Source organism: Dermacentor albipictus, chromosome 2, assembly GCF_038994185.2.
Source record: "Dermacentor albipictus isolate Rhodes 1998 colony chromosome 2, USDA_Dalb.pri_finalv2, whole genome shotgun sequence".
NCBI classification, from domain to species: Eukaryota; Metazoa; Arthropoda; class Arachnida; order Ixodida; family Ixodidae; genus Dermacentor; species Dermacentor albipictus.
This window is the reverse complement of record NC_091822.1, coordinates 2515421-2540977: the sequence shown is the minus strand read 5'-3', so window position 1 is coordinate 2540977 and position 25557 is coordinate 2515421. Positions and strand designations below refer to the sequence as shown.

Below are 25557 nucleotides of genomic sequence, written 5' to 3'. Positions count from 1 at the left end.
AGACTGCACGCACAAATTGTGGCGCAGCCATCGGCGAGTGTCACCATGCCAACGGGAGTAGAAGGTTCTGTTGGCGCGCACAATTTTCAGATGATGTAAAAGTAGCAGTGGCAGTTGTAGCGGTGACAGTCACAAGAGGCGAGCACCCAGGCGGCAGAAAAAGGAGAGGCAATGATGTCAGCAGCAACGACCACTTTAGGAGACCGGTTCGGGAGACGGACGGTAGTGTAGTATACTGTCCAGGAGATGCATGGTACAGAAGGGAGACAAAACCAGTTGCGCACGAGCGCAATCGACAACAGCATGATGCGCAGAAAGAAAGTTCCAACTCAGAATAACGTTATGCGAAGCACGGCATAAAACTGCGAAGTCAGCAAGATATCATCAGCAGCAGCAGCCTGGCTACACCCACAGCAGGGCAGGGCCCTTTCTCATACTTTTCCAACTACCCCGACCATGTGCTAAGTGTGGCCATGTAATTGTGCCCCTGCAAACTTCTTAATCTCATCCGTCCACCTAACTTTCTGCCATCCCTTGCTACGCTTCTATTCTCTTGAAATCCAGCCCGTAATCCTTAATGACCACCTGTTATCCTCCCTCCTCATTACATGCTCTGCCGATGCCCGTTTCGTTTTTCTTGATTTCAACTAAGATGTCATAAGCTCGCGTTTGTTCCCTCACCAAATCTGCTCTCTTCTTATCGCCCCTTAACGTTACACCCATCATTCTTCTTTCCATAGCTCGTTGCGTCATGCTTAATTTAAGCAGAACCCTTTTCGTAAGCCTCCAGCTTTCTGCCCCGTAGATGAGTAATGGTAAGACACAGCTGATATACGTACTTCTCTTGAGGGATAATGGCAACCTACTGTTCATGATCTCAGAATGCCTGCCAAACGCACCCCAGCCCGTTCTTATTCCTCTGATTATTTGTCTCATGATCTGGATCCGCGGTCACCATCTGCCTTGAGTAGATCTATTCCCTTACCACTTCCAGTGCCTTGCTACCTATCGTAAACTACTGTTCTCTTCCCGAGTCTGTTGAACATTATTTTAGTTTTCTGCAGGTTAATATTTAGACCCACCCTTCTGCTTTGCCTGTCCAGGTCAGTGAGCATGCATTGCAATTGGTCCCCTGAGTTACTAAGCAAGGCAATATCATCAGCGAATCACAAGTTACTAAGGTATTCTCCATTAACGTTTATCCCCAACTCTTCCCAATCCAGGCCTCTGAATACCTCCTGTAAACACGCTGTGAATAGCATTGGAGAGATCGTATCTCCCTGCCTGACGCCTTTCTTTATTGGGATTTTGTTGCTTTCTTTATGAAGGACTACGGTGGCTGTGGAGCCGCTATAGATATCTTTGAATATTTTTACATACGGCTCGTCTACACCCTGATTCCGTAATGCCTATATGACTGCTGAGGTTTCGGCTGAATCTAACGCTTTCAAGTAATCAATGAGAGCTATATATAAGGGTTCGTTATATTCTGCACATTTCTCTATCACTTGATTGATACTGTGAATACGGTCTATTGTTGAGTAGCCTTTACGGAATCCTGCCTGGTCCTTTGATTGACAACACTCTAAAGTGTTCCTGATTCTATCTGCGATTACCTTGGTAAATAGTTTGTAGGCAACTGACAGTAAGCTGATCGGTCTATAATTGTGCAAGTCTTTGGCATCCCCTTTCTTATGAATTAGGATTACGTTGGCGTTATTCCAAGATTCCGGTACGCTCGAGGTCATGAGGCATTGCGTATACAGGGTGGCCAGTTTTTCTAGAACAATCTTCCCACCATACTTCAACAAATCTGCTGTTACCTGATCCTCCCCAGCTGCCTCCCCCTTTGCATAGCTCCCAAGACTTTCTTTAGTTCTTCCAACGTTACTTGGTGGATGTCAAATTCCTCCAGACTATTCCCTCTTTCATTATCGTCGCGGGTGCCACTGGTACTGTATATATCTCTCTGGAACTCCTCAGCCACTTGAACTACCTTATCCATGTTAGTAATCATATTGCCGGCTTTGTCTCTTAACGCATACATCTGATTCTTGCCTATTCCTAGCTTCTTCTTCACTGCTTTTAGGCTTCCACCGTTCCTGAGAGCATGCTCAATTCTGTCGATAATAAACTTCCTTATAATAATAATAACAACAACAACAACAATAATAATAATAATAATAATAATAATATCTTTATTGCCAATGATCAAATGAGTACATTCATACAGACCTGCCAAAGCCTTTGAAGGCTTGAGCGGCAGCACCTGGCAGGCAGCAAAACCATGCACGGTACATTGATGGACTACTTATAAGCAGCGAACTCAAGTATAGAACACCAGAAAGGTTATTAGAATTTATATAATGCCTATGAAAAGAAATTTCATTGAGTGTAATGGAACACAGAAGTACAGCAATGCGTGTGACCAAAAAAACCATGAAACAATGCATAACCATATACCAGACTAAAGAAGCATATACAGTGCTAAAAAGGAGGCATGTACTGTGTTACCGGGGCTTAGCGGAGAGACGAGAACTAGGAGTCGGATTTCTGATTGATAAGGAAATAGCTGGTAACATACAGGAATTCTAGAGCATTAACGAGAGGGCGGCAGGTCTTGTTGGGAACCTATTAAGAGGTACAAACTGAATGAAGGTGGTACAAGTCTATGCCCCTACATGCAGTCATGATGACCAGGAAGTCGAAAGCTTTTATGAAGACGTCGAATCGGCGATGGGTGAAGTCAAAACAAAATACACTATACTGATGGGCGACTTCAATGCCACGGTAGGCAAGAAGCAGGCAGGAGACAAGTCAGTGGGGGAATATGGCATAGGCTCTAGGAATAGCAGAGGAGAATTATTAGTAGAGTTTGCAGAACAGAATAATATGCGGATAATGAATACCTTTTTCCGCAAGCGGGTTAGTCGAAAGTGGACGTGGAGGAGCCCGAATGGTGAGACTAGAAATGAAATAGACTTCATACTCTGCGGTAACCCTGGCATCATACAAGATGTGGACGTGCTCGGCAAAGTGCGCTGCAGTGACCACAGGATGGTAAGAACTCGAATTAGCCTAGACCTGAGGAGGGAACGGAAGAAACTAGTACACAAGAAGCCGATTAATGAGTTGGCGGTAAGAGGGAAAATAGAAGAATTCCAGATCAAGCTACAGAACAGGTATTCCGCTTTAACTCAGGAAGAGGACCTTAGTGTTGAAGCAATGAACGACAATCTCATGCGCATCATTAAGGAGTGCGCAATAGAAGTCGGTGGCAACGCCGTTAGACAGGAAACCAGTAAGCTATCGCAGGAGACGAAAGATCTGATCAAGAAACGCCAATGTATGAAAGCCTCTAACCCTACAGCTCGAATAGAACTGGCAGAACATTCTAAGTTAATCAACAAGCGTAAACAGCGGACATCAGGAACTATAATATGGATAGAATTGAACAGGCTCTCAGGAACGGAGGAAGCCTAAAAACAGTGCAGAAGAAACTAGGAATAGGCAAGAATCAGATGTGTGCGTTAAGAGACAAAGCCGGCAATATCGTTACTAGTATGGATGAGATAGTTCAAGTGGCTGAGGAGTTCTATAGAGATTTATACAGTACCAGTGGCATCCACGACGATACTGGAAGAGAGAAAAGACTAGAGGAATTCGAAATCCCACAGGTAACGCCAGAAGAAGTAAAAAAAAGCCTTAGGAACTATGCAAAGGGGGAAGGCAGCTGGGGAGGATCAGGTAACAGCAGATTTGTTGAAGGATGGTGGTCAGATTGTTCTACAGAAACTGGCCACCCTGTATACGCAATGCCTCATAACCTCGACGTTATATTCAGTTTCGTTATTCATTTCAGTTCTTTATTCCCCAGGGGGCGCTTCTGTTCTTCATTATATATTTGGTTGTATATGCTAAATAAACGGCTTTTTACTTCGGGACGGCTGGAGTCTGGCTTCCACCTTCGCTCAACACCACATTGGCGACAAGGATTTCGTGAACGTACCCCCAGCCCCGCTGTGCCGTCCGTATCCGCCCACCATGAGCTTCACCGGGCTTGCGCCGCCACCGTTTTTCCTTCCGACGCCCCGCCGTCCGTCATTGCCATGGGAGCAGTGGGAGCGGATGTGCAACGTGTACTTGCTGGCATCCGGAGCCGCCGCATTCAAGCCGGAGCAACGCAAGGCTATTCTTTTGCATTGTTTGGGGGAGGAAGGCCAGCGTATTTATCAGACGCTACATGCAGGGACCAGCGCCGCAGCACCGGCCGCCCCAAGTGCCGCAGCACTCGCCGATGACAAGTCTGTCGTGGCCCCTCCTGACGAATACGAGTCTGCACTCACCGCATTACGGCACCAGTTTTCGACGTCGCGCAACGTTATCATCGAGCGTCATCGCTTTCCCCGTCGCAGCCAACACACAGGCGAGTCCGTTCATGACTTTGTTGCCGCTCTACGGGAGCTAGCGTCACATTGTTCGTTTGCCTCGCAAGATGATGCTCTGCGAGACCAATTCGTTGCCGGCGTAGCTTCCACTCGCGTACGTGAGCGGTTACTGCTCGAGGGTTCCACACTTTCGTTCGAGAATTCTGTTCGAGTTGCACTTCAGTTTGAGCAGGCGGTTGAAGAGCTAAAGGAGCTCCCTGCTTCGGTCGAAGCAATTTCATTGCGGCAGCGTCGAAAACCATCGTCGCATTCTTCGAAAAAAAGGAATTCACAACCAGCAGCCACCTTAGAGCAGATTTTAACGAGGAGCGCGGGCGGCTCACGTGCGCCGCAGCGGAACCGCCCCCCTCAGCGGAACCGAGAACAGAGTAGCCGCTCCGGCTCGCCACTTTGTTTCCGATGCGGCTCGCGGAACCACATCGCGTCAGCGCCGCAGGGCTCAGCGCAAGGCAAGACTTGTTTTGCGGTCGCAAGGGCCACTTTCAAAGGGTATGTATTGTCACGTGGTAGTGACGGTGAAGAAAGAACACAGTAGCAGTACTGTGAAAGACAAAACTAGCTTTTATTGGGCGAACCTGTGCCCACAAAACAGGCTACACTTAAAGCACAACAATAGCGGCGAACACAGTCTGCGATCGTCGAAAATCTGATCAGCGGGTCAAGCGTGTCGGCTTTTATAGAGCAGTCATCGAATGTTCCAGACTAATCGTTCGGACCCGCATGCCTTCCACAAAGTTCTACACCATTCGCGTCAGGTGATGCAATCAGATAACATAACGTTCAGCGACAACAGACAGCAGATAGAAGCATCGATAACGTTCCAGAAACTTCGGTACATACAGGCGCGTCCCACGCTGTGCGATTACTTTTGTTAGGCTGCGAAACGTGGTTGCCCGATAAAGATAAGTATACGTGTCAATACCCCCCTCTTAAAAAGCATCGACCCGATGCTGCAAAGAAACGAAGGTAATAAACAAAATCACTCGTAGCAAAGAAAAGAACAAAAATGGCGAAGTTTGTCAGCGTCCGTAAAAGGGTTTAAGGCGCACCACGTGGACCACTTCAGATCGTGCGCGGCGCCGCTGTGAATGCGAAATGCCGTCTGGCACGACCTCATAGTCCAGAGCGCCAATGCGTCGGATGACCTTGTAGGGTCCGAAATAGCGTCGGAGTAGTTTCTCACTGAGTCCTCGTCGGCGTATCGGGGTCCATACCCAAACACGGTCGCCGGGCTGGTACTCGACGAAGCGTCGTCGGAGGTTGTAGTATCGGCTGTCGGTCCTCTGTTGGTCCTTGATCCGCAGGCGGGCGAGCATTCGGGCTTCTTCGGCGCGCTGGAGATAGCTAGCGACGTCAACATTCTCTTCGTCAATGACGTGGGGCAGAATGGCGTCGAGCGTCGTCGTCGGGTTCCTGCCGTAAACCAGCTTAAACGGCGTGACCTATGTTGTTTCTTGCACCGCCGTGTTGTAAGCGAAGGTTACATACGGCAGGACCGCGTCCCACGTCTTGTGCTCAACGTCGACGTACATCGCTAGCATGTCGGCGAGGGTCTTATTCAGGCGCTCCGTGAGACCATTCGTTTGCGGATGGTGGGCAGTTGTCCTCCTGTGGCTTGTCTGGCTATATTGCAGAATGGCTTGGGTGAGCTCTGCTGTAAAAGCCGTTCCTCTGTCGGTGATGAGGACTTTTGGGGCGCCATGCCGCAGCAGGATGTTCTCGCCGAAAAATTTCGCCACCTCGGCTGCGCTGCCTTTCGGTAGAGCTTTTGTTTCAGCGAAGCGGGTGAGATAGTCTGTCGCCACGACGATCCACTTATTCCCGGATGTTGACGTCGGAAACGGCCCCAACAAATCCATCCCAATCTGCTCGAATGGTCGTCGAGGAGGTTCGATCGGTTGTAGTAACCCTGCTGGCCTTGTCGGTGGTGTCTTGCGTCGTTGACAGTCTCAGCATGTCTTAACGTAACGGGCGACGTCGGCGGTCAGACGCGGCCAGTAATACCTTTCCTGTATTCTCGACAGCGTCCGGGAGAATCCGAGGTGCCCAGCGGTTGGATCGTCGTGTAAGGCGTGAGGTACTTCTGGACGCAGCGCCGACGGAACAACAAGAAGGTAGTTGGCGCGGACTGGTGAAAAGTTTTTTTTCACGAGTAGGTTGTTTTGAAGCGTGAACGAAGATAGTCCACGCTTAAATTCCCTAGGGACAACGTCGGTGTGCCCTTCCAAATACTCGACAAGGGCTTTCAGCTCCGGGTCCCCTCGTTGTTGATCAGCGAAGTCTTCCGCGCTTATTATTCCAAGGAAGGCGTCGTCATCCTCGTTATCTTGCGGCGGCGGGTCTATGGGGGCGCGAGATAGGCAGTCGGTATCTGAGTGTTTTCTTCCGGACTTGTATGTTACAGTAATGTCGCATTCTTGTAGTCTGAGGCTCCACCTTGCCAGCCGTCCTGAAGGGTCCTTTAAGTTAGCTAGCCAATACAACGCGTGATGGTCGCTGACCACTCTGAATGGCCTGCCATATAGGTAGGGGCGAAATTTCGCTGTAGCCCAAACGATGGCGAGGCATTCCTTTTCCGTTGTGGAATAATTGCCTTCCGCTTTTGACAACGACCGGCTAGCGTAAGCTATCACGTGTTCATGTCCATCTTTTCTCTTGACTAGGACGGCACCTTGGCCTAGGCTACTGGCGTCAGTGTGTATTTCGGTATCGACGTGCTCGTCGAAGTGCGCAAGTACGGGCGGAGTCTGCATGCGTCGTTTGAGTTCTTCAAATGCGTCGGCCTGCGGCGTTTCCCACTTGAACTCAATGTCACATTTAGTTAGCTGTGTCAGCGGCTCAGCGATGCGTGAAAAGTCCTTGAAAAATCGCCTGTAGTAAGCACACATGCCAAGAAATCTACGCACTGCCTTTTTGTCGGTGGGCTGCGGGAACTTTGCGATGGCAGCTGTCTTCTGCGGGTCGGGGCGGACTCCAGACTTGCTGATGACGTGGCCTAGGAACAGAAGCTCATCGTAGGCGAAGCGGCACTTTTCTGGCTTCAGAGTGAGCCCTGATGACTTGATGGCCTCGAGTACTGTTGCAAGCCGCCTAAGGTGATCGTTGAAATTTTCGGCGAAGACAACGACGTCATCCAAGTAAACGAGACAGGTCTGCCACTTCAATCCTGCTAAAACCGTGTCCATGACGCGCTGGAACGTTGCAGGCGCCGAGCACAGTCCAAATGGCATAACCTTGAACTCGTAGAGGCCGTCTGGGGTGATGAAGGCGGTCTTTTCGCGATCTCTTTCGTCGACTTCTATTTGCCAATAGCCAGACTTGAGGTCCATCGACGAGAAGTATTTAGCGTTGCAGAGCCGATCCAATGCGTCGTCTATCCGTGGGAGGGTGTATACATCCTTCTTCGTGATCTTGTTCAGTCGATGATAATCGACACAGAAACGTAGGGTTCCGTCCTTTTTCTTTACCAGGACAACAGGGGATGCCCACGGGCTTTTCGACGGCTGGATGATGTCGTCCCGCAGCATTTCGTCGACTTGTTCTCTTATAGCTTCACGTTCCCGCGTCGAAACTCGGTAAGGGCTCTGGCGTAGTGGTCGAGGGCATTCTTCGGTTATTATGCGATGCTTTGCGACTGGTGTTTGTCGAATCCTCGATGACGTCGAAAAGCAGCCTTTGTATCGTCGAAGCAGACTTCTAGGTTGCGATCTTGTACGCGTTCCAAACTCGAACGGAGGCGGTCCGTTCTTTCCGTCGCGAAATTGGCGGTCCATTCCGTTGCGTTTGTCCGATAGCAGACAACACGGAATGATTGACAGCAGATATCACTTCACAATTGACGTCATGGCGTTCTTCACCGTTCAAACTGACCAACCATGTGCGGCTCGGTAGAACGGACCGCCTCCGTTCTATTTTGGAACACGTACAAGATCGCACCCCTGAGCTGTTGCTGCTTAATCACGGGGACACTTGGACTTATGTCGAAGTTTGGCTCGGGAACTACAGTCGTCGGGGTAGATGCGACAGAATCCGAGAGGACAAAGGCATCGCTGGTTTCCACAATTTCCTCGATGTATGCGATGGTCGTGCCCTTGTTGATGTGCTTGAACTCCTTGCTGAAGTTTGTCAGCAACACTTTCGTGTTTCCTCCGTGCAGTCGAGCGATCCCTCTTGCGACGCAAATTTCACGGTCGAGCAGAAGACGTTGGTCGCCTTCGATGACGCCTTCTACGTCAGCGGGTGTTTCGGTGCCGACCAAAATAACAATGCTGGAGTGAGGCGGGATGCTCACTTGATCTTCGAGCACACTCAAGGCATGGTGACTATGAGGGCTCTCCGGCGGTATCGCTTTATCTTCCAACAGCGTTATTGACTGTGACTTCAGGTCGATGATTGCGCCGTGTTGGTTCAGGAAGTCCATACCGAGAATGTCGTCTCGGGAACACTGTTGGAGGATAACGAAAGTGGCAGGGTAAGTTCGGTCATGAATGGTTATTCTTGCCGTGCAGATTCCAGTCGGCGTGATGATGTCTTTCACAGTACTGCTACTTTGTTCTTTCTTCACCGTCACTACCCAGCACCTCCACCAGATGTCACGTGGTAGTGACGGTGAAGAAAGAACACAGTAGCAGTACTGTGAAAGACAAAACTAGCTTTTATTGGGCGAACCTGTGCCCACAAAACAGGCTACACTTAAAGCACAACGATAGCGGCGAACACAGTCGGCGATCGTCGAAAATCTGATCAGCGGGTGAAGCGCGTCGGCTTTTATAGAGCAGTCATCGAATGTTCCAGACTAATCGTTCGGACCCGCATGCCTTCCACAAAGTTCTACACCATTCGCGTCAGGTGATGCAATCAGATAACATAACGTTCAGCGACAACAGACAGCAGATAGAAGCATCGATAATGTTCCAGAAACTTCGGTACATACAGGCGCGTCCCACGCTGTGCGATTATTTTTGTTAGGCTGCGAAACGTGGTTGCCCGATAAAGATAAGTATACGTGTCAATATGCAACCGCAAGCTAACCCAAATGCAAGGCCGAGTCCGTGAAGTTGAATTTCATGAAGATGTTTCGTCTTCCAGCAGTGCTGAGGAAGTTTTGACTGTGCAACGTTCCGCGCGTAGCAGGATTCATATTCAAGTGCAAGTCGCGAATGTCACTTTGACATTCCTTGTTGATTTAGGGTCCTCTGTTTCAATCCTGTCAGAGCAAGAATTCAGTCGATATTTTCAGAGCGTTCCGCTTCTGCCTGCTCCACATGTTACTCTGTTTAACTACTCTCAACGGCCGATTCCAGTGCTAGGTTGTTTCCAGGCAGACGTTTGATTTAAAGGCCGCACAGCGTCGCTACGTTTTTATGTTGTTCACCGAGGAACTTGCCTGATCGGTCTTGACGGCATTAAAGTCTTGGATCTTCGCATTGAGGGTTCTGCTCTCAAGTGCTTACACACGTCCATTGCTCCGCAGCCGACTCTTGTTGACCCGCTATCCTGTTCTATTTCCACACCGTCAAGCGCGCAACCCGATAACAAAGCTCTTCCGCCAGCCTTAGCACATGAGTTCAGTTCACTTTTCAGTCCCAAGTTGGGTCTTGCTAAGGGGTTCACGCATCGCATCAAGACACGGCAAGGCGTGCAGCCTGTAACTTCGAAGCTTCGCCGTCTGCCGTATTCTCTCCGGTCACCAGTATCAAATGAGCTTCAGAGGTTGCTGAGCCTTGATATCATCGAGCAGATCGATGCTTCTGAATGGGTGTCCCCCATTGTTGTTGTTAACAAGAAAGATGGTAGCATCAGGGTCTGTGTAGACCTTCGAGAGCCGAACAAAGCTATTGTTCCAGACAGTTTCCCATTGCCCCATACAAAGGAGCTGCTTCACGCTTTCGTAGGCGCTACACGCTTCTCCAAACTTGACTTGGCTTCTGCTTACCACCAGGTTCTCTTGCACCCTGACAGCAGGGATCTGACAGCTTTCATCACCCATGATGGCCTTTTCCGTTTTAAAAGAGTTTGCTTTGGGTTGGTTTCTGCCCCAGCGGCATTTCAGAAGATGATGGCGAAAATCCTTGAGCACTGCCCTGGCGTGTTGTTCTACATTGATGATATCATCATTTTTGGCAAGACCGCAGAACAACACCTTTCAAACTTGAAGACCGTGCTGCAAAAGATCAAGAACACAGGTCTGAAACTGAACAACAAATGCCTTTTCGACGTTTCAGAACTTGCCTTTCTAGGGCACAAGGTCACTGCACGTGGTATCTCGCCACTTCCAGAGAAAGTAGACTCCATAGATAACACACCAGTGCCAACTGATGTGGCCGCCCTTCGTTCGTTTCTGGGCCTCGTAGAATACTACTCCAAGTTTGTTCCACACTTGGCACAAGTGGTTGAGCCTATGAGAGTCTTACTTCGTAAACATGAGCCATTCATCTGGTCTGCCGAAGCAGACAGCAGTTTCCGGAGGGTCAAAGAAATGCTTTCGTCGAGTACAGTCCTCCAGATGTTCGATCCGTCATTGCCAGTAATTGTGTCGACCGACGCGTCCGACTGTGGGCTGGGAGCAGTCCTGCAGCAACAATGTGGCCATGAGCACCGCAAAGTCGCTTTCGCATCTCATACACTCTCGCCTGCAGAGAGAAAATATTCAATCGGTGAACGAGAAGTTCTTGCGTGCATGTGGGCGTGTGAGCGATGGCACACGTACCTGTGGGGTCGCCATTTCACAATTCGAACAGACCACCAGGCACTGGTGTCCTTGCTGTCGTCACAAGGACATGGAAGACGCCCACTCCGAATTGCACGATGGAATGCACGACTGCTTTGCTACAATTTCACTGTTGAATACCGCAAGGGGTCCACAAACATTGTAGCAGATGCACTCTCTCGGCTACCAGCACCTACCTCAGAGGCAGAGATTGCTAAGGAGGAAGAAATTGTCTCGTTCATTGAGCCAGCCTGCGTGACTAAGGAGAAGTTCAGGCAGGCCGCCCTCAACGACAGTTGCCTGGAAACCATCAAGTCATTCGTGCTGAGTTCCTGGCCGCCAAAGAAATCCATACCAGAAGAGGCGAAACCATTCTACGCCATTTGGGAAGAACTTTCTGTTGTCGATAACCTGCTTCTGCGTGTAGAGTGCCTCGTTGTTCCGTCCTCCCTCACGGCTCAGATCATCGGCACCGCGCACGAGACACATCCGGGTATCACGCGCACGAAGGCGCGACTGCGTGAGCGGTTCTGGTGGCCACGAATGGATCAGCAAGTGGAAACGGCAGTAACACACTGCCATATCTGCCTGGAGGCAGATAAGTCCGCCAAAACATCACCAGCACCGTTGCAACCTGTTGAATGGTCTCAGCGACCGTGGCAAAAGCTTGGCCTAGACATTGTTGGTCCTTTGGAGCATGCAGCTTACAACAGCAGATTTGCTATAACGCTTGTTGACTACCATTCTAAATGGCAAGAGGTGTATTTTTGCAGTGAAGTGTCCACGAGCACCGTGAAAGACATTTTAAGAAGTGTTTTTGCCCGTGAAGGCTATCCGGAAGAGATCGTTTGTGACAATGGACCTCAGTTCACTTCGCGTGAGTTCATAACTTCCCAGCGAAACACAGGCATCAGTCTTTCACATTCTTCGGTATACTACCCCCAAGCCAATGGGCAAATAGAACGTTTCAATCGCACATTGAAAAACTTCATTCAAGTCTCACTCCTCGAAAGACGACCACTCCGACAAGCTGTCACAGAATACCTTGCCGTTTACCGCTGTACTCCGCATGCCACCACCGGGGTCTCCCCAGCAGTTCTGCTGCATGGTAGAATGCCGCGAACCAGGCTGGCTATTGTGGGTTTCTCAGCACCAGCATTTGCGGAAGATCCAGCCAAGGAGTTGACGCGACTTCGTCAAAGGGTTCGGCGTCAGCAGCAAAGCAGCAAGCACTACACGGACAAAAGGAGAGCCGCCAAGAAGACGAAGATAGCCGCAGGCGATTTTGTCCGCATCAAAAAACCGTTCGTTCGGTTCAAAGGAGACTGCGCCTTTTCGTCACCAACTGAGGTGATCAAGAGGAGGGGACCAGCCTCTTTCCGACTTGGAGACGCCCATACGTGGAATGCCTCCAAGCTTTCCAGGGTTCCAGAGAGGGGCACCTGGGAAGCAGGCCCACCTGCCACGCCGCAGCCGCGGTTTCCTGATGCGCTGCAGCCCACCACACCGCAGCCGCGGTCTCCTGATGCGCTGCAGCCCACCACGCCGTAGCAGCGGTCTCCTGAGGCGCTACAGCCTGCCACGCCGCAGCCGCGGTCTCCTGAGGCACCACAGCCTGCCGTGCTACAGCCTCCTTCTTCTAGTACGCAGGCGCGGTCTCCTGGCATACCGCAGCAGCAGTCAACGAACCCGTCGCCAGTGCGACGTCCAACGCGGCCGACACGAGAGCGCCGGCCACCGGCCTGGCTCAAAGACTATCAGACCAATTAGTTCGCGGTCTGTCATTGTGTACATAGGTTGTGAATATGTGTAAATAAGTACAGTGTGCATGCTTTGGGGTTTTCGTTACTAATACTAACTAACAACTAACCACTAAAAATAAGGGAGGGAGTATGTTATATTCAGTTTCGTTATTCATTTCAGTTCATTAGTCCCCAGGGGGCGCTTCTGTTCTTCATTATATATTTGGTTGTATATGCTAAATAAACGGCTTTTTTACTTCGGGATGGCTGGAGTCTGCCTTCCACCTTCGCTCAACACCACACTCGAGCGTACCGGAATCTTGTAAGAATGCTAACATAATCCTAATCCATAAGAAAGGGGACGCCAAAGACTTGAAAAATTATAGACCGACCAGCTTACTGTCCGTTGCCTACAAAGTATTTACTAAGGTAATAGCAAATAGAATCGGGAACACCTTAGACTTCTGTCAACCAAAGGACCAGGCAGGATTCCGTAAAGGCTACTCAACAATAGACCATATGCACACTATCAATCAAGTGATAGAGAAATGTGCAGAATATAACCTACCCTTATATATAGCTTTCATTGATTACGAGAAAGCGTTTGATTCAGTCGAAACCTCAGCAGTCATGGAGGCATTACGGAATTAGGGTGTAGATGAGCCATATGTAAAAATACTGAAAGATATCTATAGCGGCTCCAATGCCACCGTAGTCCTCCACAAAGAAAGCGACAAAATCGCTATAAAGAAAGGCGTCAGACAGGGATATACGATATATCCAATGCTATTCACAGCTTGTTTACAGGAGGTATTCAGAGGCCTGGAGTGGGAAGAATTGGGGATAAACGTTGATGGAGAATACCTTAGCAACTTACGATTGGCTGATGATATTGCCTTGCTGAGTAACTCAGGAGACCAATTGCAATGCATGCTCACTGACCTGGAGAGGCAAAGCAGAAGGATGGGTCTGAAAATTCATCTGCCGAAAACTAAAGTATTGTTTAACAGTCTCGGAAGAGAACAGCAGTTTACGATAGGTAGCGAAGCACTGGAAGTGGTAAGGGAATACATCTACTTAGGGCAGGTAGTGACCACGGATCCGGATCACCAGACTGAAATAACCAGAAGAATAAGAATGGGCTGGGGTGCGTTTGGCAGGCATTCTCAAATCGTGAACAGCAGGTTGCCAATATCCCTCAAAAGGAAAGTGTATAACAGCTGTGTGTTACCAATACTCACATTTGGGGCAGAAACCTGGAGGCTTACGAAAAGGGTTCTGCTGAAATTGAGGACGACGCAACGAGCTATGGAAAGAAGAATGATGGGTGTAACGTTAAGGGATAAGAAAAGAGCAGATTGGGTGAGGCAACAAACGCGGGTAAACGACATCTTAGTTGAAATCAAGAAAAAGAAATGGGCATGGGCCGGACATGTAATGAGGAGGGAAGATAACCGATGGTCACTAAGGGTTACGGACTGGATTCGAAGGGAAGGGAAGCGTAGCAGGGGCCGGCAGAAAGTTAGGTGGGCGGATGACATTAGGACGTTTGCAGGGACAACATGGCTACTATTAGTACATGACCGGGGTAGTTGGAGAAGTATGGGAGAGGCCTTTGCCCTGCAGTGGGCGTAACTAGGCTGATGATGATGATGATACCAGACTAACCATCATGGTGCAAAGGAATTGCAGTCACATGCACGAACACAAGCAATAACGGTAAATAAACGGAACAAGTACGCCTTTACGAACAGATACGCCTTAGCAGTCTCTTTAACTTATATTTCGTTTTTGCACAGAAGGTGCTGTGCGGTAATTTATTGAAGTAGATCGCCACACAATGGGCCCGAGCTCTAGTGCCGTACCTTGTGGAACAACGTGGCGTCCAAAAGGGGTCCCTGGGCCTTAAGCCTCGGGAAGCTGTGTGCAGAACTAGGAATTGACTGGACCAGAAGTGTTTTAAAACAATCGTTTGCATTAAAAGATCGTTGAAATTCGGCATCGAAAGTACTTTGAAACGGTCTTTGTCAGCATTCAGGTTCAGATCATAAGATGTGGTTTTCAAAGGGGAGTGCAGTATCGCATTTATTCTGTTGTGCCAGCGGACTGCACACCGCCCGTAAATTGTTATTCCATACCGGAGTAGACTGTAGCCTAAAGCATGTGTTATAGTTTTCCTTATTGATAAGGGCATGTAGTATCTTATATTGTACAGTAGAAAGGATACAGCGCGCAGTTTTTTATAAACGTAAGCAAGGTGGCTGTTCCAAGAAAGGTCGCTGTCAAGATATAAACCAAGATATCTCACAACAGATGAGTATTGTAATGGTCTACAAGAACAAGCTCAACAATCTGAAGAATGCAAAACAAGAGGATAGTCAAGGGCTACCTTCCTTAAAGGATTATGGAAGCAGAATAATTGCATCCTAGATACATTTATAGTAATTAGGTTGTCTCGAAACCAATCCATAGCTTTTGCGGCAGCAGACTCTAAAGAAGCAATCGCATCATAGTACCTGTGGGCAGAAGTTACGATCATCGTATCATCGGCATATTGATAAAGAGAAGCGGATATCACGCTAGAGAGGTCATTTACGAGAATAATAAATAATAACGGGCTGAGTATAGATCCCTGTGGAACTCCAGCATTAATATTGGTGAATGCACAATGACGTTGCCCAACTGAGACGACCTGACGCCTTCCCCGAAGGAAATTTGCTAACAACGACCAGAAAGCACACCGAAATCCTAACAAGAAAAGCTTATTTAACAGCAGACCATGATGAACACTGTCAAACGCCTTGCTACAATCAAGAAGGAGCGCTCAAGCAATATTATTATTATCGAAAGCTATATTCAACTGATCGGATAAATCTTCCAGAAGTGTTTGAGTGCTTTTGCCGGGTCGGAAACCATACTGACTAGGCGACAAAATGCTCTGGGCGTCCAGAAAACTTGTCATTGTTAACAATAAGTGTTTTTCAAGTATTTGAGCGATAGAAGGCAGAATTGAAATGGAGCGATAATTTTCAATTTTATTACGCGTGCCGCTTTTATAAAGGGGTATAACTTTTGCTGTTTTCAGTTTAACAGGAATTTCAGCACTTGAGATTATGCGATTAAGTAGCGCTACCAAAACTTCTTGGATGTATTCAAATGTTCTGCGCAACTCATTAATGAAAATGCCATCAATTCCAGGAGATTTATTACATTTTAAATTGAATATAATCGATCTTAGTTCTTCCTGAGAAATTGAAGGCAGATATGCCGATTCACTAATGCTGTGACGCAAAGTGCACAAACCTACCTGTAAGTTTGCGTTTCTCATTACGCGAGAGAAGGGATTAAACTGATCAGAAATATTCTGTCTGCCGCTGGATAAACTGGAAGGAAAATAATTCATCATATAAGCTCACTTATATTATTGCCTCTAAAGCTGTTAATTAACGACCATGTTTTCTTACTACTGTAACTAGCGACTTTAAATTTGTCTCGAAAATGTATTCGCTCTGCGGAGCGGGTCATGGCAGTAACTTTATTTCTGAGCTGCTTAAATTGGGTCCGTAGGTTTGCACAGTTTGGGGCACGCTTGCATTGGGCCCATAGTAAGTCTTTTGCTTTTATTGCAGCGAGTATGTCAGACGACATCCACTTCTTCTCCACGTTACGTTGTTTGATATGTATTGTTCGCGTAGCACTTTCTTTTAAGTTTTTGAACACCTCGGCGGGTTTATCATATATGGCAACAGGAGGCTATATTGCTAAAAGAGATGTCAGCTATATTACGCTTCTTAAGTAATTTCGAAAGTTCTGGCAGTTCTATTATAGCTGTAGGGTTAGAGGTTTTCATACATTCGCGTTTCTTAATCAGATCTTTCGTCTCCTGCGATAGCTTACCGGCATTCTCTCTAACGAAGTTACCACCGCAGCAGAACTGATAGTTGGGCGAGTTGGTACGAATTCATAGCAAAATATCTAGCGCGCAAAAGTGACAAGGACACAGTGAAGGGGGACACAAGCGCTAGTGTGTCCCCCTTCACTGTGTCCTTGTCAATTTTGCGCCTGCAGATTGACGCTATATTCCTAGACTTGTCAAAGGCCTTTGACCGTGTGCCACATGCAAATCTAATTGCAATTCTTAACTCACTTGGGTTACCAGAAAATATAGTACATTGGATTCAAGCTTATTTAGCGAATCGTGTTCAATTTGTGGAAATCGATGGTGTGAAATCTAATAGCCTGCCCTGTTTTATCCAGTGTACCACAGGGGTCAGTGTTGGGACCACTGCTGTTTCTTATCTATCTAAATGATATTGCTAAAATTTTGGATCCTAATGTCAAGGTGAAATTGCTTGCTGATGATTGTGTCATTTATTCCACTTTAAGGATTTCTTCATGCCAGGATACACTTAACAGCAGTGTTTGTAAACCCGCGGTCTAGTGCGACGACAGAGGAATGCAAATAAACTTTTCTAAAACAGTGTCAATGACAATAACATTGAAACAAAAACCACTACTTTATACTTACCACAATGGCAATCGGAACCTTGAATCAATTACCTCTGTTAAATATTTAGGCATAACAATTAACAGCAACCTCAAATGGGACACCCATATTAACAACATATGCAACAACGCTTTCAAAAAACATTGCCTTCTACGTAGAAAGCTAGCTAAAGAAGTCCCCTTCATCTGTCAAGCTGCAGGCTTATCGTTCCGTCGTACGCCCAGTCCTAGAATATGCTTGCATAGTGTGGGACCCGTTCATTAAAAAGGAAATTGACAAACTTGAACAAATTCAGCGCCTGGCTGCACGGTTTATTTGCTCTAATTACAAAACATCTTCATCAGTTTCTGGCATGTTAGGCCAACTTGGACTGGATCCGCTCCACGTGCGTCATAACATCACCAGATTGAAATTTTTTCACTCGTATCATAATCAAACTGGTTTAGCAAATGCCACATAAATTGCCGATGCTCCACAAAGGTCGTCGCGTATTTTTCATTCTAAAGTAGTTCAGTCATGCTTTGATCGAACTGAAATCTTTCAGAAATCATTTTTTCCACTTACGAGCGAAGAATAGAATCATTTACCGGAATGTGTTGTTGACTGCACTAATGTTTCATTTGAAAACACGTTGACAAAGCATCATTTGTAAAGCCTCTCCTGCTTGGGCAGCATTGCTGCCTGCAGTATTGACACGTGTATGTACTAATCTTTATCGGGCGACCAGGTTTCGCCGTTTTAGAAATGTAATCTCACAGTGCGGCACACGTCTGCATGTATCCGAAGTTTCTGCAAACTTATCGATGCTTCTACGCGGCTGTCTGTTGTCGCTGAACCTTGTGTTATCTGATTTCATCGCATGACGCGAATGGTGTAGAACTTTGTGGAAGGCACGCGGGTCTGAACGATCAATCTGGAACATTTGACGACTGCTCTATAAAAGCCGACGCGGTTGACCCGCTGATCAAATTTTTGACGATCGCCGACCGTGTTCGCCGCTATCGTTGTGCAATAAGTGTAGCCTGTTTTTGTGGGCACAGGTTCGCCCAATAAACGTTAGTTATGTCTTTCACAGTATTTGCTACTGTGTTCTTCAACGTCTCCACCACGTGACATCTGGTGGAGGTGCTTTTCGTTCATGTACCGGACGCCCCCGACAAGCCGTGATCCAAGCGCGGACCGCAAAGAGAACACCAACGTAGTCAGGAGCATCGAGCAAGCCGCCGACTCCAAGGACTGCCCCACGAGCACGGACTTCTACCTCAGACGAGCAGGAAGATTGCCACCAAGTCCACCCCAACGGCAGCCCCAGCATCCCCCGTCGTGCTGCAGCAGCCCAGGGGGCCCCCCACGTTCCGCGGTTCAACATTCGAGCACCCGGAAACCTGGCTCGAGACGTACGAGAGGGTCGCTGCATTGAACAGCTGGAACAGCGACGACAAACTGCAACATGTCTTCTTCGCATTGGAAGACGCTGCCAGGACGTGGTTCGAGAACAGAGAAGCCACCTTAACGACTTTGGACCTTTTCCGAAGCGGCTTCCTGAACACATTCACAAGCGTCGTACGCCGAGAACGAGCCCAAGCACTACTAGAAGCCCGAGTGCAGCTGCCTAACGAGACCACCGCGGTTTTCACAGAAGAAATGAGCCGCCTATTCCGCCACGCCGACCCGGAAATGTCGGAGGAAGAAAAAGTCCTGCTGCTAATGCGTGGTGTAAAGGAGGAACTTTTCGCCGGTATGGTACGAAACCCACCGAAGACCGTCGACGAGTTTCTTCGCGAGGCCACTAGCATCGAGAAGACACTCGAGATGCGAAACCGGCGATTCGACCGCCGCACCAACTCTACAAACTATGCCGGAGTTCAATCACTGGCCTCCGACGACCTGCGCGAGGCTATCAGGGCAGTCGTACGAGAGGAGCTTCAGAAGATCTTGCCGTCATCGCAGCCTCAAGTGGCCTCAATCGCTGACATCGTCAAAGATGAGGTTCAGCAGTCGCTTGGAGTTCCGGAGGTGCAACGTCAATTTCCGCAACCCCAGCCCGAAGCGATGACCTACGCCGCCGTCGTACACCGTCAAGGTCCCCCTCCGCGACCACGCCAAGGCCCTGCAACGACGCAATTCCGTCGTCCGCCACCGCCGCCGCCAGCACGCCCACCCGTCGCCCAGCGCACCTACGCGTGGAAGACGGACATTTGGCGAGCCCCCGACCGCCGCCCGCTCTGCTGTCACTGCGGAGAAGCCGGCCGTCTGTACCGCCGATGCCCATACCGGGAGATGGGACTGCGAGGATTCGCCGTCAACGCTCCGCGCCCGCAGCAAGGTGAACGCCCTCGCGATATCGCCCACTACCTCGCCGCTACTCGGTGGAACACTCGACGACCGTCGCGTCCGCCATCACCAAGCCGCTACCGCTCGCCGCAGCACCGACCATACACTAACCGAGCCCGTGGCCGATCAGCGAGCCCATATCCGGAAAACTAAAAGCGGCAACCGATGGAGGTGCGTTTGCTGTTCGTCGAACTGACGAAGATCCTCCGCTGCCGACGAAGACGACGAAGAAACCATCTCGACGACCTAATGACGACACGCCGCCGTCCGGACGAAGTCGGGAAGCCAAGACTACACCGACGAAAGACGGCTTAACGACGCGACGTTCCAGCTTCAGTTCAACGCGACGCAGCCGTGATCCGACGCCAAGACCCAACTGCAACGCCGGACAAAGAACCACCGACCTCGACGTACTTCTGGACGGCCACGCAGTCACTGCCTTAGTCGACACAGGGGCCGATTACTCCGTAATGAGTGGACACATCGCCGCCCAGTTGAAGAAGGTTAAGACTGCATGGGAGGGCCCTCAAATTCGGACCGCTGGAGGACACCTCATTACACCGACTGGAATCTGCACAGCAAGAATAACCATTCATGACCGGACTTACCCTGCCATCTTCGTTATCCTCGAACAGTGTTTACGATACGCCATTCTCGGCATGGACTTCCTGAACCAACACGGCGCAATCATAGACCTGAAGTCAAATTCGATAACGCTGTCGGAAGATCAAGCGATACCGCCGGAGAGCTTTCGTATTCACCACGCCTTGAATGTTCTCGAAGATCAAGTGATCATCCCGCCTCGCTCGAGCATTGTTATTTGGGTCGGCACCGAAACACCTGCTGACGTAGAAGGCGTCATCGAAGGCGACCAAAGTCTACTGCTAGACCGTGAAATTTGCGTCGCAAGAGGGATCGCTCGACTGTATGGAGGGAAAACTGAAGTGTTGCTGACAAACTTCAGCCAAGAGTTCAAGCACATCAACAAGGGCACGACGATCGCGCACATCGAGGAAATTCTGGAAACCAGTAATGCGTTTGTCCTCTCGGATTCCGCCACATCTACCCCGACGACCATGGTTCCCGAACCAGACTACGACATTAATCCAAGTCTCCTCGAGATTAAGCAACAGTAGCTCAAAAGTCTGCTCCGACGATACAAAGGCTGCTTTTCGACGTCATCGAGGATTCCACAAGGACCAGCCGCCAAGCATCGCATAATCACAGGGGGGTACGCTCGACCACTCCGCCAGAGCCCTTACCGAGTTTCGCCGCGAGAACGCGAAGCTATAAGAGAACAAGTCAACAAAATGCTGCGCGACGACATCACCCAGCCATCGAAAAGCCCGTGGGCACCCCTGTTGTCCTGGTGAAAAAAAAATTACCGACGATTACGTTACTTCCTAATGCGAAATTTGAGCGCAGCAAATAAGCTGTTTCACCTTTTCGATAGATTGAGGCAAAGAAATCGAGCAACACATGTATGCGCTATCACAGAATTTTTTTTTATTTTTCACGCGTATTCCTTAACAAAGACTCCACTAACAGTTGTTGACAGCCATGAGGGAAGCTTTGTGGTCGGAGAAATAGACTGATATATGTTCGACTTGGTACACCAATGCTTGATTCTCAAAGACGAGATCTATACAAGTGCCTCGCGAGGTTGTCACAGCCGTGGGACGCGTTACGAGCGAGAGGAACGGGATGTTCTCCCGCATAAGTGTTAGGAAATTGCTGTTTGTCTTTATGTCAACATTAAAGTCCCCCACTACTAACATTGGTGTGGATCGATGGACGGTTAATGCGAGTTGCAGGAAGTGCACGACGTCTTTCGTGAGTGCGGTAGCGGACTCACGAAAGCGGTATCAGTCGGTCGCTGCTAGCGCTGGGGGGATGAAAGGGGGGCGGAGCTGGTTACGAGGCCGACGATAACGCCGACGACGACGCGAAACCCAGGAACGGACGCCAAAGAGCCATTTGTGTAGCCAGCCCTCCTCCACAGTCTCTCCTCCTCCCTTCCATCATCCTCCCTCGCCCGGAGAGCCGACAGCGCGCATGCGCGGCGGCGGAGCAGCAGATTCGTCGGCGAGCTGGTTACGAGGCCGACGACAACGCCGCCGACGACGACGCGAAACCCAGGAACGGACGCCAAAGAGCTGCGCTCTAAAAAAGGACGGAACCCTACGTTTCTGCGTCGATTATCGTCGTCTGAACAAGATCACGAAGAAGGACGTATGCCCCCTCCCAGGGATAGACGACGCATTGGATCGGCTTTGCAACGCTAAATACTTCTCGTCAATGGACCTCAACTCTGGCAATTGGCAAATAGAAGTCGACGAAAGAGATCGCGAAAAGACGGCGTTCATCACCCCAGACGGCCTCTACGAGTTCAAGGTTATGCCATTCGGACTGTGCTCGGCGCCTGCAACGTTCCAGCGCGTGATGGACACGGTTTTAGCAGGATTTAAGTGGCAGACCTGTCTCATTTACTTGGATGACGTCGTCGTCTTCGCCGGAAATTTCGACGATCACCTGAGGCGCCTTGCGACAGTACTAGACACCATCAAGTCATCAGGGCTCACGCTGAAGCCGGAAAAGTGCCGCTTTCCTTAGGATGAGCTTCTGTTCCTAGGCCACGTAATCAGCAAATCTGGTGTCCGCCAAGACCCGCGAAAGACAGCTGCCATCGCACTGTTCCCGCAACCCATCGACAAGAAGGTAGTGCATAGATTCCTTGGCATGTGTGCCTACTACAGGCGCTTTGTCAAGGACTTTTCACGCATCGCCGAGCCGTTGACACGTCTAACTAAATTTGATGTTGAGTTCAAGTAGGAAACGCCGCATGCCGACGCATTTGAAGAACTCAAACGACGCATGCAGTCACCGCCGGTACTTGCGCACTTCGACGAGTGCGCCGATGCAGAAATACATACTGACGCCAGTAGCCTAGGCCTCGAAGCCGTTCTAGTCCAGAGGATAAACGGAGTGGAACAGGTGATAGCTTACGCGTGCCGGTCGCTGTCAAAAGTGGAAGGCAACTATTCTACAAACGAAAAGGAATGCCTCGCCATCGTTTGGGCTACAGCTAAATTTTACCCTTATCTTTATGGCAGGCCATTCAAAGTCGTCAGTGACCATCACGCGTTGTGTTGGCTAGCGAATATAAAGGATCCTTCAGGACGACTGGCGCGGTGGAGCCTCAGACTACAAGAATACGACATCACTGTAACCTACAAGTCCGGACGAAAACACTCCGATGCCGATTGTCTATCACGCGCCCCCATTGACCCGCCGCCGCAAGATGACGAGAACGACGACGGCTTTCTTGGAATGATAAGCGTGGAAGACTTCGCCGAACAGCAACGGCCAGACCCGGAGCTAAACGGCCTGGTCAAATATTTGGAAGGGCACACCGACATTGTCCCGAGGGCATTTAAGCGCGGATTATCTTCCTTCACGCTTGAAAACAATCCACTCGTGAAGAACTTTTCACCAGTCCGTGCCAATAACCTTCTTGTTGTCCCGTCAGGACTTCATCCAGTAGTATTGCACGCCCTACATGACGATCCGACCGCTGGACACCTCGGATTTTCGCGGACACTATCGACGATACAAGAAAAGTATTATTGGCCGCGCCTGACCACCGACGTCGCCCGTTATGTCAGAACATGCCGAGACTGTCAGCGACGCAAGACACCGCCGACAAGGCCAGCCGGATTACTACAGCCAATACAGCCTCCTTGCCGACCATTCCAGCAGATCGGGATGGACTTGCTGGGACCCTTTCCGACGTCAATAACCGGAAATAAATGGTTCGTCGTGGCGACGGACTACCTCACCCGCTTCGCTGAAACAAAAGCACTGCCGAAAGGTAGCGCAGCCGAAGTGGCGAAACACTTTGTCGAAAACATCCTGCTGCGACATGGCGCCCCAGAAGTCCTCATCACCGGCAGAGGAACGGCTTGTACAGAGGAGCTCACCCAAGCCATTCTGAAATACAGTCAGACAAGGCACAGGAGGACAACGGCCTACCACCCGCAGACGAATGGTCTTACGGAGCGGCTGAATAAGGCCCTCGCCGACATGCTAGCGATGTACGTCGACGTCAAACACAAGACCTGGGATGCTGTGCTGCCGTACGTAACATTCGCTTACAACACGGTGGTGCAAGAGACAACACAAATCACGCCGTTCAAGCTGGTCTATGGCATGAACCCGATGACGACGCTCGACGCCCTGCTGCCGCACGTCACTGACGAGAATCTTGACGTCGCTACCTACCTCCAGCGCGCCGAAGAAGCCCAACAGCTCGCCCGCCTGCGGATCAAGAACCAGCAGAGGACCGACAGCCAACCCTACAACCTCCGACGACGCTTCGTCGAGTACCAGCCCGGCGACCGTGTTTAGGCATGGACCCCGATACGCCGACGAGGACTCAGTGAGAAACTATTGCGACGCTATTTCGGACCCTACAATGTCATCCGACGTATTGGCGCACTGGACTGTGAGGTCGTGCCAGACGGCATTTCGCACTCACAGCGGCGCCACGCACGATCTGAAGTGGTCCACGTGGTTCGCCTTAAACGCTTTTACGGACGCTGACGAACTTATTTTTTTTCTCTGTGCTACAAGTGCTTTTATTTATTACTTTCGTTTGTTTGCAGCATTGAGTCAATGCTTTTTAAGAGGGGGGTATTGACACGTGTATGTACTTATCTTTATCGGGCGACCACGTTTCGCCGCTTAAGAAATGTAATCGCACAGCGCGGCACGCGCCTGCATGTCTCCGAAGTTTGTGGAAAGTTATCGATGCTTCTACCCGGCTGTCTGTTGTCGCCGAACCTTGGGTTATCTGATTTCATCGCGTGACGCGAATGGTGCAGAACTTTGTGGAAGGCACGTGGGTCTGAGCGATTAGTTTGGAACATTTGATGACTGCTCTATAAAAGCCGACGCGGTTGACCCGCTGATCAAATTTTTGACGATCGCCGACCGTGTTCGCCGCTATCGTTGTGCAATAAGTGTAGCCTGTTTTTGTGGGCACAGGTTCGCCCAATAAACGTTAGTTTTGTCTTTCACAGTATTTGCTACTGTGTTCTTCAACGTCACCACCACGTGACATCTGGTGGAGGTGCTTTTCGTTCATGTACCGGACGCCCCCGAGAAGCCGTGATCCAAGCGCGGACCGCAAAGAGAACACCAACGTAGGCCCGGAGCATCGAGTAAGCCGCCGTCTTCAACAGCTGCCCCCGGAGCACGGACTTCTACATGAGAAGACCAAGAAGATTGTGGCCAAGGCAGCCCCAATGGCAGCCCCAGCGTCCCCCATCGTGCTGCAGCAGCCCAGGGAACCTCCGACGTTCCGCGGATCAACATTCGAGGACTGTATATGCTTCATTTGTCCTCACCTCACGGAGTTCTATTATATCCCATTTAATCCCCGCTAATTCCTCCAATAGCACTGCTAGACTTGCCTCAATAGTTAACGTTCTAGCGTTAAGCGTTTTCAGGTTCAGATTCCAGTGGCAGCCTGTCCGGATCCACAGATTCTTAGCACCCTCTGCATCGTCACAGGTCTGATGGCCGCCGTGGTCAGTTGCTTACCTGTTCTGGTAAAGCCTTATCTTGTCTGCTTGAATCATGGACGCATTCACGCACTTGCAGAGGTCGTTGATGTCCTCAGTGTAGCTCATGAAGGTGTCACCGTTTCTTGAGCTCGATCATGCATACGGTGTTGAGCGCAGAGTGTGCACACAGCGGGACGACCGAAGAAGGAAGTGAGTGTCTGTGAAATGTGAATAGGTTGTAAAATCAGCT

At 49.6% G+C, this 25557-nt stretch overlaps 2 protein-coding genes across 4 annotated transcripts in view; both read left to right on the top strand.

Moving 5' to 3' along the window:
- The window catches only part of LOC135921112 (uncharacterized), a 424568-nt gene that overhangs the window by 229049 nt on the left and 169962 nt on the right, over nucleotides 1-25557 (top strand). The window lies entirely within an intron of this gene.
- The window catches only part of LOC139056432 (uncharacterized), a 31218-nt gene continuing 31123 nt past the window's right edge, over nucleotides 25463-25557 (top strand). The window contains exon 1 of the mRNA XM_070534683.1: nucleotides 25463-25517. Within this exon, the coding sequence (XP_070390784.1) occupies nucleotides 25463-25517 (55 nt within the window). The remainder of the gene's footprint in view (nucleotides 25518-25557) is intronic.